This window comes from Lutra lutra, chromosome 14 (assembly GCF_902655055.1).
Source record: "Lutra lutra chromosome 14, mLutLut1.2, whole genome shotgun sequence".
In the NCBI taxonomy this organism is placed as follows: Eukaryota; Metazoa; Chordata; class Mammalia; order Carnivora; family Mustelidae; genus Lutra; species Lutra lutra.
This window is the reverse complement of record NC_062291.1, coordinates 50,128,751-50,145,026: the sequence shown is the minus strand read 5'-3', so window position 1 is coordinate 50,145,026 and position 16,276 is coordinate 50,128,751. Positions and strand designations below refer to the sequence as shown.

At 53.8% G+C, this 16,276-nt stretch overlaps 1 protein-coding gene across 2 annotated transcripts; it reads right to left on the bottom strand.

The window, feature by feature from the left end:
* Positions 1 to 257: 257 nt before the first annotated feature.
* CXCL12 (C-X-C motif chemokine ligand 12) lies at positions 258 to 16,010 on the bottom strand. Of its 2 annotated transcripts, none has more exons than XM_047701761.1 (4): positions 15,856 to 16,010; positions 11,536 to 11,653; positions 8,768 to 8,854; positions 258 to 3,510 (listed from the first exon to the last, which is right to left on the bottom strand). In XM_047701761.1, the coding sequence occupies exons 1-4, from the start codon at positions 15,914 to 15,916 to the stop codon at positions 3,495 to 3,497; spliced, it is 282 nt and encodes a 93-aa protein (XP_047557717.1). In that variant the 5' UTR covers positions 15,917 to 16,010; the 3' UTR covers positions 258 to 3,494. The 2 variants fall into 2 exon arrangements, with proteins under 2 accessions (XP_047557717.1, XP_047557716.1); XM_047701760.1 differs by lacking the exon at positions 258 to 3,510 and adding an exon at positions 3,517 to 6,098.
* Positions 16,011 to 16,276: the final 266 nt, after the last annotated feature.

The window sequence follows — 16,276 nt, the reverse complement described above, 5'->3', positions numbered from 1 at the left end:
TAACAAGGGATTTCAGCAAAACCAAGGACATTCAAAGAGAAGAGAGTGCCTTTCCCTCACACCCACTACGGATCAGTTGACTAGACGAGGCAAGCATGCCCCCAGAATTCTTCCTTATGATTAGCGTGATTGCAATGGCCTGTTTTCCACTAACCAGTGCAGCTAAGATTACAGAACTCCTCTGTGCTGGGATGGAAGAGGAAAAACCAAGTTTGGAAAATGTCGAATGGCAACACTAATTTCAAAGTCTTGGCTGCTACATTTGAATACATGTTTTTATTAGGAAAATTGTAAGTGGATATACATCTTTTCATTGATATGACTTCAAAGTAGAAATGGTTGTTTCTCAAAAGGAGTTGTTATCTGTTATTTAAAAAAAAAAAAAAGCACACTGCATACAGGAAGCTGCCTTCTCCTGGACCATTTTCACATTATCTGGGAGATGTATTTAAACAACACAAAATACAGTATTCATCACATTTAACACTGAACCCATCACTGCCTGGAGACTGAGACGCCAGCGAGGTTACGGACCCACAAGTAGCTTGGGAGGTTGTTTTTTTTTTTCAACTTGGCCGTGTCAGTGGTCTGCTTATGGACTTGAAGGTTTCTAGGGAGCACTTCCCAGGGAAGGGGATCCCTTGGAATGGGTCAGGGAGGATGTGTACAGGGACCCCACAATTCTCATCCTGCTGTGGAAGGGTGCACCCCCTGGGGCAGGGGTTTGGGGGGCTGATAAACTCCCTGCCCAGAGCCCATGCTACAGCATCAGGCAGCAGTCAGAAAAGGAAGGTGAAATCGGATCCAATGAAAATTCTTAGGAGTTCTCTGGGCTTCACACAGCGGGGGCTGCAACCTTCTGCTATTTAGGCCGTCTGCTCCAAGCTGAGCCTCCTTGCTCTGGAGGACAGGCCCACACGCAGAGGGCCCCCCTCCTGAGCCTCCTCGCTGGGGTCTCAGCACCTGAGCAGGGCTGGACAAAGAACAGTACACACGACACATGGCGCAGATTCGGATATAAACACACAGCACTTCGACGAGTCCCGTCCCCAGCTTGGCCCCACAGCTGCCCGGGTCCTGATGCAAAGGCTGGCAGGGGGAGGACTGTCCTGGGGGTTACAAGGAGCCCAAGGGAAGGTCAGGTCGAGCAGCACTGGACAGGGAGGAATAGCCGGGGGGACTCCTAATCCATGAATGCACTTGACTTGTACTTTTAAAGCAAAAGGGGATCAAGAGAGCCTTTTCCTTTGCAAATAGACTATTTAAATGCGTATTTGCTTTCAAGAGGCCGTCTTTGTTCAGGAGCAGAGTATAAGGAGGGCAATTGTTAGGCAGATAACTTTTCCTGCAGTTTCTACTCTTATCTATTTTTCCCTCTATTGGGGAGAAAGGAATGATTCTTTTTTTTGACTGTAGTCAAGATTTGGAGCCTTGTTTTTCTGGGAGCAAGAGATTTAATGGTTCTGGTTCATGGATTCCAGGGGAGGACGGTTCCAAATTTTCCATGAGAGTTTTAAATTATCTTGGATTACTTAGAAAATGCCCATCCCACTGAAAATTCGATCATTTCACCCATAGTATAGTTCAGGAGACCTGCAGTGATAACTTAATTTCAGAAGAGGGTCCTGAGATCAGTTCTTTATTCCTTATAGAGGCCCCTGTACTCTATTTTATTCAATATAATATAACTGACTTGAAGATACACATTTTTTGTTTGGCTGGTGGACTGGCTTTCTACCTTGAAGATCCTATATAAAGGAATATTTATGGAAACGCTTTAAACGTGTTATTGACAACCCAAAGATGATTATATCTAAAACATCTATAATTCAAGATTATTTTATTATAATATACTTTCTGTAGAGTATTTACAGTGTCCTATCGATGGATACATTTCCTGGTTTTGGCCTTCTATTTTTCTTTCTTAATTTAAAAATTTTCCCTGGGCTATTTAATCAAAGGGGCAAAGTATTCGTGAGACGAAATATAAAACAAAGACAATAAGCAAAACCCCCTCAAATGCCTAGCTGTTCAAAAAGTGGTATTTTAAAACTGCTTAGTACAACTCTACAAACTGGTCTCAGTAAAGGGAAACCCTTTACATGTCAAGGTTTTAACCTACTTTCCCAAACGTCCCCTTTTCTAGGAGGAATGCCCTGCTGGACATTCTGGAAGCACAAGGCAATTCCAGCGGCCAAGTCCAGAGACCACTTTACAAGGGAGCAGATGATGGGATTGCCAAGTGGGGAAAAAGATGAGGTTAGATTTTAACTGGGGAAGAATCTTCCTGTCCAGGACTCATTATTCTGTGGATTGGGTTTTCAAAAACCAAAAGAGTTGAGGATTCTTTTCATGTGATGGCCAAAAGAATCACGCTCTTGGCGCCACGGAGACAAAACTCTCCGTGGTTCTGAGATACTCACACCTGTGGAAGCATGGAGGGAGGGCTGGCATCCTCACAGTTCAGCCCAGCTGAAAACCGAATTCCCTTGGGCTCCGTGGATCCATCCTGGGTTTGTGGTCCGTGGAGAAACCCAGGCTGTCCACCCAGGAGGCTCACGGCCCTAATCAGAAACCTGGTTAAAAGATGTCTCCTGACTCTGAGCCTTTGCATACGAGGAGCTGACAGTGCATGCAGCGAGGACATTGGCTTTGAACAAGAACACAGGGTCGGACGACAGACGGTATTCCGAACAAGACAACAGATGTGCACAGTATTTTCAGAACATGGTAACACGAGACATTTTGATTTGCTTCTTGGTGCCCAGTTTAAATGAAAGCTTTGGTCTTGAGAGAGTCTTTTTCCGGGGTGATGGAGACAGTCTTGGATACACATGATGATGGATGAGAGAGACAGTGATGAGAAGAACGTGATGGGATGTAGAGAAGAGTTCAGGATGAGGGGCGTGTCTCCCCCTACCCCAGCCTCACACTCCTGCCTGCCTCGGCTGGGGGAAGCTCTGTGATGCTCACTGAAGGGGAAGACCCCAGGCCTCACTCCAGCAGAGGGTGAGGCTTCTGCCTGGCCCTCTAAACCTACCTCCTCTACCCCCTGCACAAGGGCAGCCTTCATTAGGGTTTGCCCAGGCTGGTGGGCTCTGATACCTCCTAGTGGCTCTCCATCCTAGGACAGGGTGATCGGGGGTCCCAGCCTGCACAGCTCAGGGAGATACAACACTCAGGAACCTCGGGCCAGGTGAGGGGCTCCAAGGGGAAGATACCGTAAGATAGCAAGTAAAATAATGGCCTTAGTCTAAGTTCCTATCTGTCACCAGTGACATTGGATAATCAAACTAAATGAAGAGTAAACACCATATATTTTGCTACATAATCAAATGGTGAAAATAAGGCAAACTGTGCAGAACGAAGCCCTTGGAAATGCACTGGGCCCTGCCTGGGTGCAGGGGAGCCGCTGCGGGCTCTTCCTAACACTGCTTTCAGACCTGGGCTCCTACTGTAAGGTTTCCTCAGGCGTCTGACCCCACCTGCGCCTCTCACATCTTGAACCTCCTGTTAACAAGAACAGAGGGAGACACCATTAAGGCGGGTTCCCACAGCGGCCAGGCTGCATGCCTGAGACGCCAAGCCCCCCGCGGCGGCGGTGGGGCCCCCAACTCCTGACTTCCAAATCGCCGGCTTTCCAAGGCCCTGGGAAGGGGGAGGGTGGGGAGAGAGGCAGCTGGTGGGGGGGTGGCTGAAGCTGAGGGAGGGGTGGAGGTTGGGAAGTGAAGACAGAGGGCGCGGCCAGCATGGGGCACAGCAGATAAACAAGGGCGCGTGGACAGACAACACGGCACAGTGGTCACAGGACAGGGCAGGCGGGGCACCCCGCCCGAGCCCAGCACACATGGAGGGCTGCCAGCACCCGCCCCCTGAGCGTGGCCCCAACACACACCCAGCCCGGAGGAGGCTGCCTGCTCCTCCGAGGCCTTGGCACCATCAACCACCTCCATCGACACCCCAGCCTGCTGACTGGCCCCAGGGTCTCTGGGCCAGCACCGCAGGGGTGGGCCCAGGATTGAGTGCCATTCGAGAGCACTGCCTAGTTTCAACCCACCACGGAATGGAGGCCGGCTCTTCACTCTTCCAGGACACGGGGTTGGCCTGTCAGGTAGCGTGAGGGCCCAAGGCCAGTGGAGTCATAGAAGGACAGCCTGGAGCTGGTTTGCTTTTCTTAATGTGGGGCCAGCTGTCTTAGTCCCCATGGCAACTCCCCCTGCCCTCCACGGCTAGATGGCGAGTAGCTCTCTGCGGTGTCCAGGTTGGACCTGCCACCCCTCTATAGGCACAGAGATGTGCTAATCCTGCTGGATCAAGAATGGAGAGCCTGGGACCTCAGGTGTGACTGGCTCCAAGATGCTTATGTAAGAGGTGGGCTACCCCAGCCAAGGTTCCCCAGACCAGGCCCACTGCTGGCTTCCACAGAAGACTGCAGCCCGGGGCAGACCAGCAAACAGCTCAGTGCCTTCCGAGGCAGAGAGGGGTTGGGCTCCCCACATGCCCGGGAGCAGGTCTGCTGACCGCAGGGCTGGCCAGAGGGGTGCAGGCTGAGAGTCGGCTGGATAAATGGATGGCGATAGGGACTAAAAGGTCTTTGGCTGCAGCGTCCTGGCCGGACACTTCCCTGATGGAAACAAGGAATGCCACATGCTCTGCGCTGCTATCACAGAGGATGGCACTAAAGCAGAAGGGAACACAGTGCTCCAGTTTGAGTGGGACACGCAGGGACCTGAGATTTTCTTCTCCTCATTCCATCTGTTCTGACCTCCAACCACTTCATTTTTCTGTGTCCACATGCTGAATTACGACCAAGGGCATGGGGTGCAGGCTAAGTATTTATGAGGTACAGGAGGATGGGGAGAACAGCCCAGATATTCTAGGTGTCCTTTCTCAAAGTATTACTGAAATCAGGGCCTTGCTCTCCCATGGGATCCTCTTCTTCTGGTCCAAATTAAAGAGACTTGGCAAGAAATCTTAGACATTAATCTGTGGGTGGTATGAGGTAAGTTCTAGAACTTTCTAGAACACCATGTTCACTTGAAGCAGATTTTTCCTATGAGTGAGGGCTGTGGCAGCTGTGTCCTGGAACCTAATCGCACAGGGTCACAGAGCCTCACCCAGCAGGAGGTGGGTGGGAGAAACAGGCCTTTCACACAGTTCCTCCACATTGGGGACCCGTTTAAAGAATCTGTAAAGTGAATTGCCGGGCCCAGAGGCTCCCTGAGAAGTATTTCCACAGCTGCTCCCTGGGAATGTGGAGCTCCCACCCACCTTCCACACCTGGCGTTCAGAAAGCACCCCTGCTCGGAGGTAAAGCCACTCTCACAGTCTTGGGAGGGGCTGCCGGACGAGTCCCACCCCGGGCATCAGAGGGGTGGAGGGCCAGGCAGCAGGCACTTGGGGAAAAAGTCAGTGAGCACCTGCAAAAGGCACGGCCACAGCTGCCCCACGAAGGCGGTGACGGGTGGCACTGGCCGTGGTCAAGGGGAGGGCAGGAGGTGCATGTCCCTTGCTGGCCGAGGCTCCCGCTGCTGGGCTAGTCACGGCTTCGTGCAGGGCAGGGCAGGGCAGGGCAGCCCCACCCTGGCCTCAGCAGGAAGACAGATGGCGAATGTGTGGAGCTATGTGGGCTCCAGAACAGTCACCGGCCCTTCGGAGAGGGGAGTGGAGGGCGGGGTGGGAGGCTGGGCAGCCCAGGGCAGTGCTGGAGAGACCCTGGGCCACGCTAGACAGAGTCTCGAGCACAGTCTCCTCCTCACCCCAGACCGCTGCCCCAGTCTCTGCACAACTACTTTCTTCATAACTTAGCAGACCAGGAAGGGCCTGAAAATGCGCATAAATACAGGGGCCAGTCAGGCCACAGGAGCGCCGCTCCTCCACTGAGGTCTGAGCCCCTGCTTGGAAGGCAGGGGGTCTGCCCTGGAGGAGGGTTAGAGCAAATTTACAAAGCGCCGGGGGAGACAAGAGCAGCGTGCACTGCGGTCCATCTCGAAGTGGCAGATAACTAGTTTTTCCTTTTCTGAGCAGCCTTTCTCTTCTTCTGTCGCTTCTTTTTTCCTATCTTTTCTTTTTTCCCCATTTTTTCTTCTCTGCGCCCCCTTAGATAAAATCAGTAGAACCATTAATGATGTTGAAATACACAGGGGTCTGTTTCAGTCTGCACAATCTCTAACACTTCCCTGGGTGTCTGTTTTACTCTGGCTTCAGTCTTAGGCCTGGAGGCCTCTGGGCAAAGCACCGTCCATCAGTACTTCATTAAAATAAATCCGACATTTTCCCCAATTCAAAGAAAAATGTTAGCCGGCCTTCCAGAACACCTGGGAACTGGTTATAGCCTATAGCTGTGGGCCAAGGGGCCAGCCTGGTCCTGCCTGAGGCTTTCAACCCTGAACGGCATTCACATCTGAAAGGGTGCGAAGGACCCAGGCTGGACTTGGCCTTCTAACTCACCTCAATCCCATCTCCTCTGGCCTCCTTCCTTTTTCAGTGCAGAGCTGAACTCTGCTGTCCCTACAGAAAATACCTGCATTTCAGACTGAATCACGCTTTGCATTCAGGCGGCCATCCAGGAGAGGAGAAAGAAGGTGGGCCTGATCCCACCTTCTCCTTTCTGGATGCCTGGGGACACCCCCTGGGAATGACTGGGATTGTTCTGGAGAGCAAGGGAGAGAGCTGGTTAGCAGAATTCGATTAGAGCAACTGGCTCATGATTGTCACATTAAAATGATTCAAGCTGAATGGTATTTAATGATTTATGGGGTAAGCCACCTGTTCCTGTGAAAGCTATTAACCATGGCCTAGAATTATGGGATTTTTACATGGGCAAATGTGAAAGCTGGATATTATGAGAGTTGAGTCTCTGGAGATTACGTGGGGGGATGTTAGGAGAACCAAGGAAGAGGAGGAAAGGGAAGAGGAATTAGTGAGTCAAATATTATTCTTCAGAAAACTGGCACTGCTGTTTCTATTGGGTTAAAAAAAAAAAAAAAAAGAAGGCACAAAAACTTGAGTTGTAGTTCTCATGTGCTCCTGAGCGAGGCCCACACTCACAAGTGAAGTGGGCAGGAGGGACCTAAGGCACCCACCCAGCAGGCCACCTTAACCTCCATCAACTTCCATCAACTCTACAAATGTATCTGAGCCCCGTGTCTAACAGCTGATGGATTTTACTTCCGGTAAATAAATTCCCACGTCCAGTAGGAGGTCGGTACCATGAAACAATTAGCATTTTATTGCTAGTGCATATAATGTCACATTTGATACAATTTTAGTACAAGTGAAAAAATACACTGTGGCTAACATTAAAAAGCTGTAATCACATTTATAGATCATATATATTTCTTTACAAATTGCCAGTGGGTCAAGAGAATAGAGAAATGTAACCTACTGACCGTCATATGGCTCCACTTCAAATATATGAATTGTTCGACTATAAATATATTCTGAAATACATTTGTTTTCTAAAGAAACATTAAAAAAATGTGCACAAAAAATATATAAAAAATGCCTTGCAAAAAGTTACAAATACCACCAGGCCCATCTGTGGATCGCATTGATGTAGGGAAATGTCACCTTGCCAACGTTTCTGCCTGGAAACTGAAAACCTGCCGTGGTTTCAGGAGGAGGGGTTCGTGGCAAGAGGCTCATTTCTTCATTTATTTTGTTTGCTTCTGATTGCAGAGCCCTCACAGTGTGCAGAGCCTCTCCGTGGCTTATAAAAACCTCAGAGGCAATCACAGAAACCGAATTCCTCAAAACAAGTTTCTCAGATTGAAAACTGCATTTGATTCTGCAAAACTGGCCTTTTGAGGGAAGGTGGAGACATCATCTCCCGCACCCCACCCCAGGAGAGGGCCAGCCACATTGCAGAGAAGGCCAGAGAAGATTCTCACAGAGGGCCTGAGGGGTGGTGCAGGGGAGGGCCAAGGGAGAAGGGGGCTGCAGGGCGGCGCCCTGGCAATCACCCTCCTCCCCACTGAGCATGTACAGAAATGAGAAGCCGAAGCAAGAGGAAGCATGTTACTGGAGGCAGGGAGAGGCCTGGGAATGGCCGGGAGTGGGTCTCTGAGCACAGTCCCTAGTGACAGGAGCTTCTACATGGAGCCTACAGAGCCAATCATGGAGCTCGAAAGAGTAGGTGGATGTGGTGGCCGCTGCCTAGCACTAACCAGTATCTGAGTCACCTGTGGGGGGGTGGGGGGGATGGGAAGGGGGATGTCATTCCCAGAGGGGCACCCCCTGCGGAGGCTGCCCTCCGCCTTCCTCCAAGCCTGTGAGTCTGGAGGAAGGGCACTTTTCTGAGCTCCATGCTTGGCCATCACCTGACTGTGCCCAGAGGCCCCGGGGGCAAGGAAGAAACGCTCCAAAGCAAAACCAAATACAGATCTTGAAGCAATCACTGATTTAAAAAAAAAAAAAAGATAATGGGAATGATGAGGGTTGTGATGATCGGAAGAGAGCGGTCAGTGGGAAATGCTGTTGGGACAACATGATTTCTTAGAAAAACCCCAGTTATAAAACAGCCAATGCACGAGGGTCTGGGGCACGGGTGAACAGAAGCTGCAGGATCGTACCAGACGCTATAAATGCGGTTCTACATGCTGGGCAGACCTCAAGCCCATTCCCAGGTCCGCGCTCTGCCCCCCAGGCACACCTGGTCCTCCCCATCCAGGCCCTCCGCCCCCACACCTCGCCCTCCATCTGCCGTACGGTGTTAGCTTTCCTCAAGTGGATCTAGCGGAAAGTCCTTTCTGGTTGATGTGCTTACTTGTTTAAAGCTTTCTCCAGGTACTCCTGAATCCACTTCAGTTTCGGGTCAATGCACACTTGTCTGTTGTTGTTCTTCAGCCTCGCCCTGCCAGAACGGAAGAGGTGACAGTATGAGGCTGAGCGCGAGGGGGCTCGTCGTGACCTGGGCACTGGGCTCATCGCCCGCGTCAGCACCGGGACCCCCTTGGCAGGCTCGGGTTCAGGAGGAACTCAAGGTGGGGAATCCCATCCCTAGCAGCGGATCGAGTCCCCCGGCAGATACGGGAAGGTGGAACTTGCCTTCACAGGGGAGTCTGGGGAGAGCGCAGGCCGGGGAACGTGTGAGTTGGCCTTGGGAGAACACGGAGGGGCGGGGCAGGTGGAATACAGAGGGAGGGAAGCAAGAGCAAAGGCATCAAAGGGGGGTACGTGCACTGAGGGCGTGGAGGAGGGTGGGCTGCCCGAGAAGCAGGTGGCCGGATGTCAGGGCAAAAGAGTGGGGTTTTCTCTGCAAGATTACGGGGACTGAGGCTGGAGATGGACAAAGGCAGACTTTTATTTGGATGGATCATCTTGAAAGTTCACGGGAGACCGACTTAAGAGTAAGCCCGGAATTAGGAGATTTGAAAAGAGGGACTGGAATAGTTTGGGGAAGAGATGTGACAGAGCATGAGCGAGGGACCGTGCGAGTGGGGGGCGACAGAGCATGAGGGAGGGACCGTGCGAGTGGGGGGGTGACAGAGCATGAGGGAGGGACCGTGCGAGTGGGGGCTGACAGAGCATGAGGGAGGGACCGTGCGAGTGGGGGGTGACAGAGCATGAGGGAGGGACCGTGCGAGTGGGGGCTGACAGAGCATGAGGGAGGGACTGTGCGAGTGGGGGGGTGACAGAGCATGAGCGAGGGACAGTGAGAGTGGGGGGGTGACAGGACAGTGAGCGAGGGACAGTGCAGGTAGGGGGTGACAGGACAGTGAGGGAGGGATTGTGTGGATGGGGGTGACGGGACAGTGAGGGAGGCATTGTGTGGATGGGGGTGACGGGACAGTGGGGGTGGGGCATGATAGGACATGAGGGAGGGATTGTGTGAATGGCGGGTGACAGGACAGTGGGAGAGGGACAGCTCAGGTCGGGGAGGGACTGTGCGTGTAGGGGGTGACATGGCAGTGAAGGAGGGACAGTGAGGATCGGGGGGGGGGGGAGAGGACAGTGAGGGAGGTACAGTGCAGGTAGAGGGTGACAGGACAGTGGGGGAAGGACTATGCAGGTGAAGGGAGGCACAGTGGAGGGAATTTGCCAGAAAGTGGTTTCCAGAAAGATTTTACAAGTTTACTGAACGCTCCTTGGTTGCATTTGCTTTTTAAAAATTCATAGGGCACCTTCCTCCCACTTCTCGGCTCCAGTCACACCTCCCCACCAGACACCTCCTGGGGGCAGACTGGACTTATCTCTCCGGGTCTCCCTCCATAAAGCCTTGGATACCAGTAACCTCAAGCAGCCTGAGGACACTCCTGCCCAGCCACTCATGGGTGTGTGAGGACAACTCAGGCTGGCACAGTGGCTTGGGGATACCCACGGGAATCCTGCAGCCTGCCTGTGAAGTGACTGACATCAGGAGAGGCAGGGGGTGATTCTGTGTCTGCCCAGGGCTGCCTCTTTCACTTTGAGGTGCATTCCTAGCAGGTGTCCCGGCGTAATGCAAACTGCAAAGCAGGTCTATGGGGCTCAATTCCACATCTGACAAAACACCTCTGAAAGCAGAGTATTTGACTGTGAACAAAGTCAGCGAAGAAACATTCATCTTCCAGTGGCCTAAAACATTCTGTAAGTGACAAACACATTCAAGGCAGCCAAGGCTGGCAAAAAAAAAAAAAAAAAAAAAAGACAAAATCAAACTTCAAAACAGCTGGTAAAGGGGAGCAAAGGATTCATTTTCACCTTCAAATTGCAGGTTTCATTCCCACCGCTGTGGCCCCAGCCCATTCTCAGCGCTGGGAATTTTCAGGAGGTAAGGTCCCCACCAGAGACCCTGAGCCCCAGCACCCCTGCGTCCAGACCCCTGACCACACTCGCTAGGGGCAAGCAGGGGTGAACTTGAGCACGCGAGGGCCAAGCAGTGAGCGGCCGTGCAAGGCTCCCTCGCTGAACCCCACCCAGACTCCTGCACCTGGCGAGAGGTTTTCATGTGTTGTCTGGGGGGGATTTTCATTTGTCTCGTTTCCCACACGAATGACAGCAAACACAAGCGGTTACCATCACCACCAGCAAAAACAAAAACTCGTTTGTTGTGTTCGAGACAAAGCAGTTAAGTGAGCCGAAAAGTTTGAGTTTTACCCAACGGTTAAAGACCACTTAACCTGAACTGGGGTCTTGTGAGATTCTGCATGTGAGAAAGGAAGGATCTAGAACACCAAAGTCTGGGAACTGCAGGACAGACACCTATGACCTGCAGAGGGCTGGTTCATTTACTGGACTTCAGCAGAAACTCCTCGTTTCTAGTCTGAAGGCATCCCATGGTCCTTCCCTCTCCTGCGCTAAAGGAGAAAATTTGGGAAAAAAAGAGGCAAGAACAAGTTGGAGCACAGCAGGGCGCCAAGGGTAAGAGTGGCTTTTGAAACTCTGGCACGGTGGCGTACCCAAAGGCCTCCTGGTCATCGCAGCTGCCTCTAATTATGCCAAGTTCAAGCCAGCCGCTCAGCATGTGTCGATTCTCTAGCTTTGACAAGTTTGGAGTTAGGGGCTACGATGCCCACTAGATGTAACCCTCCTGAAGCTGATGTTCACACTTACACGATCTGAAGGGCACAGTTCGGAGTGTTGAGGATTTTGAGATGCTTGACGTTGGCTCTGGCAACGTGGCTCTCAAAGAATCGGCAAGGACATCTGTAGCTCAGGCTGACCGGTTTCCCTGGAAGAGGTAGTGAAAACAGGGCGGTTTGTTACGATCCTGCTGGACTGTGGGGATATATGCACGTGTGGGTCCGCGGCTGAGGGCTAAGGTGGAGGAATGGATGCTTAGGATCAAGAGCCATGGGACTAGTTACGGGGGCATCCTTGCTAAGAGCTCTTGGGTGGTACAGTGAGCCCCTGGGGCAGGAGGAAAGGGAGACGGGGCAAGCCCAGCTTCCACAGGACCAGAAGGCAAATGGAACCGCAGAGTGCTGGACTCTAGGAACCTGGGAAATTAAAAGAGGCTCCTTGCTCAGACATCTAAAGATCAAATGTATTAATCCCAGGAAAGGATTGTTTCAGTCTAAGGTAACTGGGGTTCCCAGGTAATCTCTGCAAAGTAAACTCCTCCAGGGCCAACTAAGAAAGGCCTCCATACTCAGGGAAGGAGGAGGGGGAAGGAGGAGGCTCTGGGCTCCCTCTTGTCCCAGGAGCCACTGCAGTTCCCCAGGGGAATGCTGGCCTCCCCCTCCTGCAATCTTCTCCCCTCTCATTCACCTTCAACCCAGGCAACCACAAAAGAATCCTGGCAGGCTTTCTACCTGGGAGTCCCCGGAGGGCAGGCCAAGCCCCCCCCCCCCCCACAACCCAGCACTCCCCTGAAGGCAGGACGCTTACCAGGGCTGGAGTCAGAGGTGGCTTTCATTGTGCAGAGATGCTAGAGCTTCCTGGGTTATGTTACCTCTTTGTTTGCCAATTCACCAATTTGCAAAATGCCATAATTGACACTCATTAGTTTAAATAAGCAAAGGGCTCCTGCAGAACTCACCACTCACCCTCTAAGTCTAGGATTGCAAGCCTTAGAGGGGGCTGGGATCATCGTGGTTTTTTTTTTTTTTCCTCCCTGCAGATTTTATCCAAGCCCTACTTAATACCCCAAATTATTTGAATTTGTGGATCCTTTCATCAGGGATTAAATGTATGTCTGAGAATATTTAGTCCAGAGATTTAAAAAAAAAAAAAAAAAAGGATTGCTCTTTACAGAGCTCCCAGAGGCCTTCTGCTGGGCCTGAAATTCTGCAATTTGGGGCAAGAGAGCTGGGGAAGCTGCGAGAAACCTTGTGAGTAAGGGACTTCTTCATTTTTCTCAAGGCTGCATTCAGCTGAGAGATGGCAGAGCCTGCAAAGAGCAGCCTATTCGGCCAACAAGTCAGGAAAAATAGACCACCCAGCCCTCTAGGATCAAATGTGGTTCCCTAAAAACTGGTAAGGAAAGAGCCTAGCTTCATGGTGCTCAGACTCAGGGTACTGGAGAGCACCTGGGGCAGCCTTTGCTGTATACCTAAGTGACTCCAGAAAGTCTCTGCTGGGGTCTGGCCTTCAGCCAGGGCACTCAATCCCTGCAGGGGAAGCTCCTACTATCCTGCCCATACTGCCTTGGAACTAGATCGCCTGGGAAAGGGACCCCAGGGCTAGGGGCTGGGTGGACTGTGTAAAGGAAAAGTCGGAAGTCTCTCCTCTGAGTGTCCCACCTCCAGTCTCCCTGGAATTCTCCTGGGTCCCCCTGAGCCGAGTAGGGACTGAAGCCCTGGGCTTGGGTGGTGACACAGGGGGGGGTCCCAAGCCCAGAGCAGCAGCTAGCTGAAAGGTACACAGTGTGAGTGCTGCAGCTGGTGGGGGCTGCTGTTCTCCCAGGGGTGGGTAGGGAAGCTAGTCTGGGTCGGCTAACCAACCCGTGGAGATCAGGCCAGAAATCAGAGCTGATTCTGAGCTCAAAACACAGGCTTTCTCTTCTCTTCTTTTCCCCCCTCTACCCCCTGGGATTATCCATTTCCTTCAAAGGCAATTTGTATTCCTGCTCCCAGGACCCAGTTAGTTGCCTGTCAAGGGGGGACTTTCAACAGGTTTTTTTTAAAGTGACAGAGCACCAACGGCTCTTACTAAAAGCAGTGCTATGTCCACCTGTGTCCTCTCCAGCTTTTTGTCAATATTACTAACTTTCCCAATTGATTTGGAGGTGACTCAGTGTGTAGGTGATTCGCCCAGATGTTACCAGACCGTAAGTGGTGAACTTGGCTCTGTTCAAGAGCAGTTCCAAGCGAACCTTCCACGCTAACACAGAAAGGAGCCCTGGCCAGCTTCTCCAATGAGGTCTCAGAGTGGAGTCCACCCCGGATTTAACTCCTGAAAGCCCAGGGCAACCAGGGCCCCAGCTGCTTGGCTGAGGTCAGCCAGTGGAGGGAGGGCAGGAACCGGAGCCTGACCCTGAAAACAAGGGTGTCTCCAAGGTCAGTTCTGGAACTCAGTATGGGCACACAGGCTCCAGAAGGTCAAAAAGTACATTCTAGCCTATGAATGCAAGGAGAAGCTGACCAGCCTCCAGCCTGGGACCTGTCCTGGCCACTTGGCTGCCAAGAGGGCAGCTCAGAGAGGCAAGCAACCAACCCTTCCAAGGGTCAGGATGACTCTGTTAATGAGACTCCCACTCCCTCTGTGCTCCTTCCAGGTCAGCTGTGCCTAGGACTCAATGACCTGAGTGGGTCCTGGCAGCTCCCCAGGGAAGGAGGGGGCAGCACCATCTCTCTACAGAGGTGCCCAATGACAGCTCCTCTCTCACCAGACACTCAAATTAACATTTGAGTTAACATGCATTAACATGCTCAAACCAGTGTCCCCCATGACCTTGGGGGTCAGTGTGGAGAGTCAGCCTCACATACTTTTTCAGCTGGGCGGTAAAATCCAGATTGCCTTCCATCCTGTCCCTCTGCAGCTCTGCCCAGCAACTCGCTACATTTCCCACCCCTCACCCAGACTCCAGGCTTGAACTCACCACCCTGAGATCAAGACCTGAGCTGAGATCAAGAGTCTGACACTTAACCAACGGAGCCACCCAGGTGCCACTTAACTTACTACACTTTAAAAAAAAAAAAAAAAAAAAAACACTCCCCAGGCAGTCAGTTGTGAACCCCTGGAAGTTCGGGCCCTGCTTCCACATTCGCTCACCTTACCCTCACCTCACCCACCTGGCTTCTAGTCCACTGCCAGGATGCAGAAGAGGGTCTGCAGCTGGAACCCAGCCTAGAGCTGTGGGGGCTCAGGCCCTGTCTGGACCGTGGCTGCCCCAAGAGCACTCCCAGCGTCCTTCAGCCCTTTGCAGGGTTTGTTGGCAACTTCGCAGCCAAGAAAGGACTGCGTGGCCTGGCTAACAACGTGGCTTGTTTTGTGTGTTTAAAGACCACTTTATTTTGGTTTGCAGCAGCGGTGTCCTGTGACAGGACAGCCAGATTTCTCTTAAGCTTCAGAAGGCAAAAAAAAAAAAGGATCCCCCTCTCCCAGTGAAACAGGACACCACCTTTCCCAGTGGCCTAAGGCCTTGGCGACGGAACTCGGCTGCCGCGCTCCTTCCGAGGTAAGAGCGATGGCTTGGACGGTGACAAAGGCGCCAGGCTGCAGGTGTGTTTGGGGGGCAGGGGAGGGGATGAGCGACCCCGGCGGCCCCTGGGCTTCTCTTCGGTGACCCCGGCAAGAGGCCAGGAAGCAGGCTGGACGCGCGCCCGGGTTCGTTCGCGTCCCTGCGGACCGCGGGGCTGTGCAGAAGCGCGGCGGGCGGGTGGTGCAAACCCGACAGCTGCTCCGTTTGGCTCGCCCGCGAAACCTCGCTCGGGTGGGTGCGGAGAGGGGACCAGCCTCGCATGGAGGGGACGCGGCGCAGCAGCCCCTGACCGCGCCGCCACCGCCCGCGCGTCGCGAAGAGAGGCAGACTTGGCGAAGCGCTCTCTCGCACAGGCATCATCCGCGCCCCGCGCCGCGGGGCCTCCCTCCGAGTCCCTTCCCCTCGAGAAACCGAGCCGCGCGCTGGAGATCACCGGCTGGGCAAGGGTGGGCGCGCCACCCCCGGGGCCCGCGGCTGCCGACTCCGCTCTGCTTCCCCGCGCTCCCGGAGCTCTCCCGGCCAGGGAACCCTGCCCGACCCTGTGCTGCCGCTGCTCTCCGTCCCGGACCCGAGTCCCGAGGCGGAGTGCGAAGCTTCAGCGCGGGTGGTGCTGCTGCGCTTTGAGCGCCGCACCCCGAGGGAGCGCGCGCCAAGGAGGCGGCTGCCTCGACCTCCCCAGTGCAAAGCGGCGCGAACTGGGTCCGTTCGGGACAGCGCGGGCGCAGGCAGAGGAGCCGCGGTCCCGCACGGAGCCTGGCGCCCACGCCTCCGCCGCGGAGCGCACTCACCGTCGCTGAGGCACAGCGCAACCAGCACGATGGCCAGCACGACGACGACCTTGGCATTCATGGCACCGGCGCGCGGGAGGCGGACTCAGGCGGGACGCGGAGCGAACGCGGCGGCGGAGAGTGAAAGTGCGGCGGCTGGAGGCGCGCTCCAGGCACTTTAGAGGGGAGAGCGGGGAGGGGCGGGGTGGGGCGGGGCGCGCGGCGAGGGGCGGGCCTGGAGCGGCAGCCGGGCGGCGGCGGGGGGCTGGGGCGCGCGTCCCCCTCCCACGCGGCCGCCGCTCCTGTCCCCTCCCCGCCCCCTCTGCGCCCGGGGTGCAGCCGGTGAGGAGGTGCGCTCCGGCCTCTGACCTCCTCCGGTTCCGCGGGGCCCTGCTCTGTCAGGCTCGACCTGCAAGGAGGGAACCCAGCAGCGCGCTGAGAT

What these genes read in the sequence shown, in the direction of transcription:
- CXCL12 (XM_047701760.1), bottom strand. Translation starts at nt 15,916, where the DNA reads ATGAATGCCAAGGTCGTCGTCGTGCTGGCCATCGTGCTGGTTGCGCTG. An exon ending in TGCGCTGTGCCTCAGCGACG is followed by an intron (nt 11,654 to 15,855) that starts GTGAGTGCGCTC and finishes TACCTCTTCCAG; the next exon opens with GGAAACCGGTCAGCCTGAGC. An exon ending in AACTGTGCCCTTCAGATCGT is followed by an intron (nt 8,855 to 11,535) that starts GTAAGTGTGAAC and finishes CCGTTCTGGCAG; the next exon opens with GGCGAGGCTGAAGAACAACA.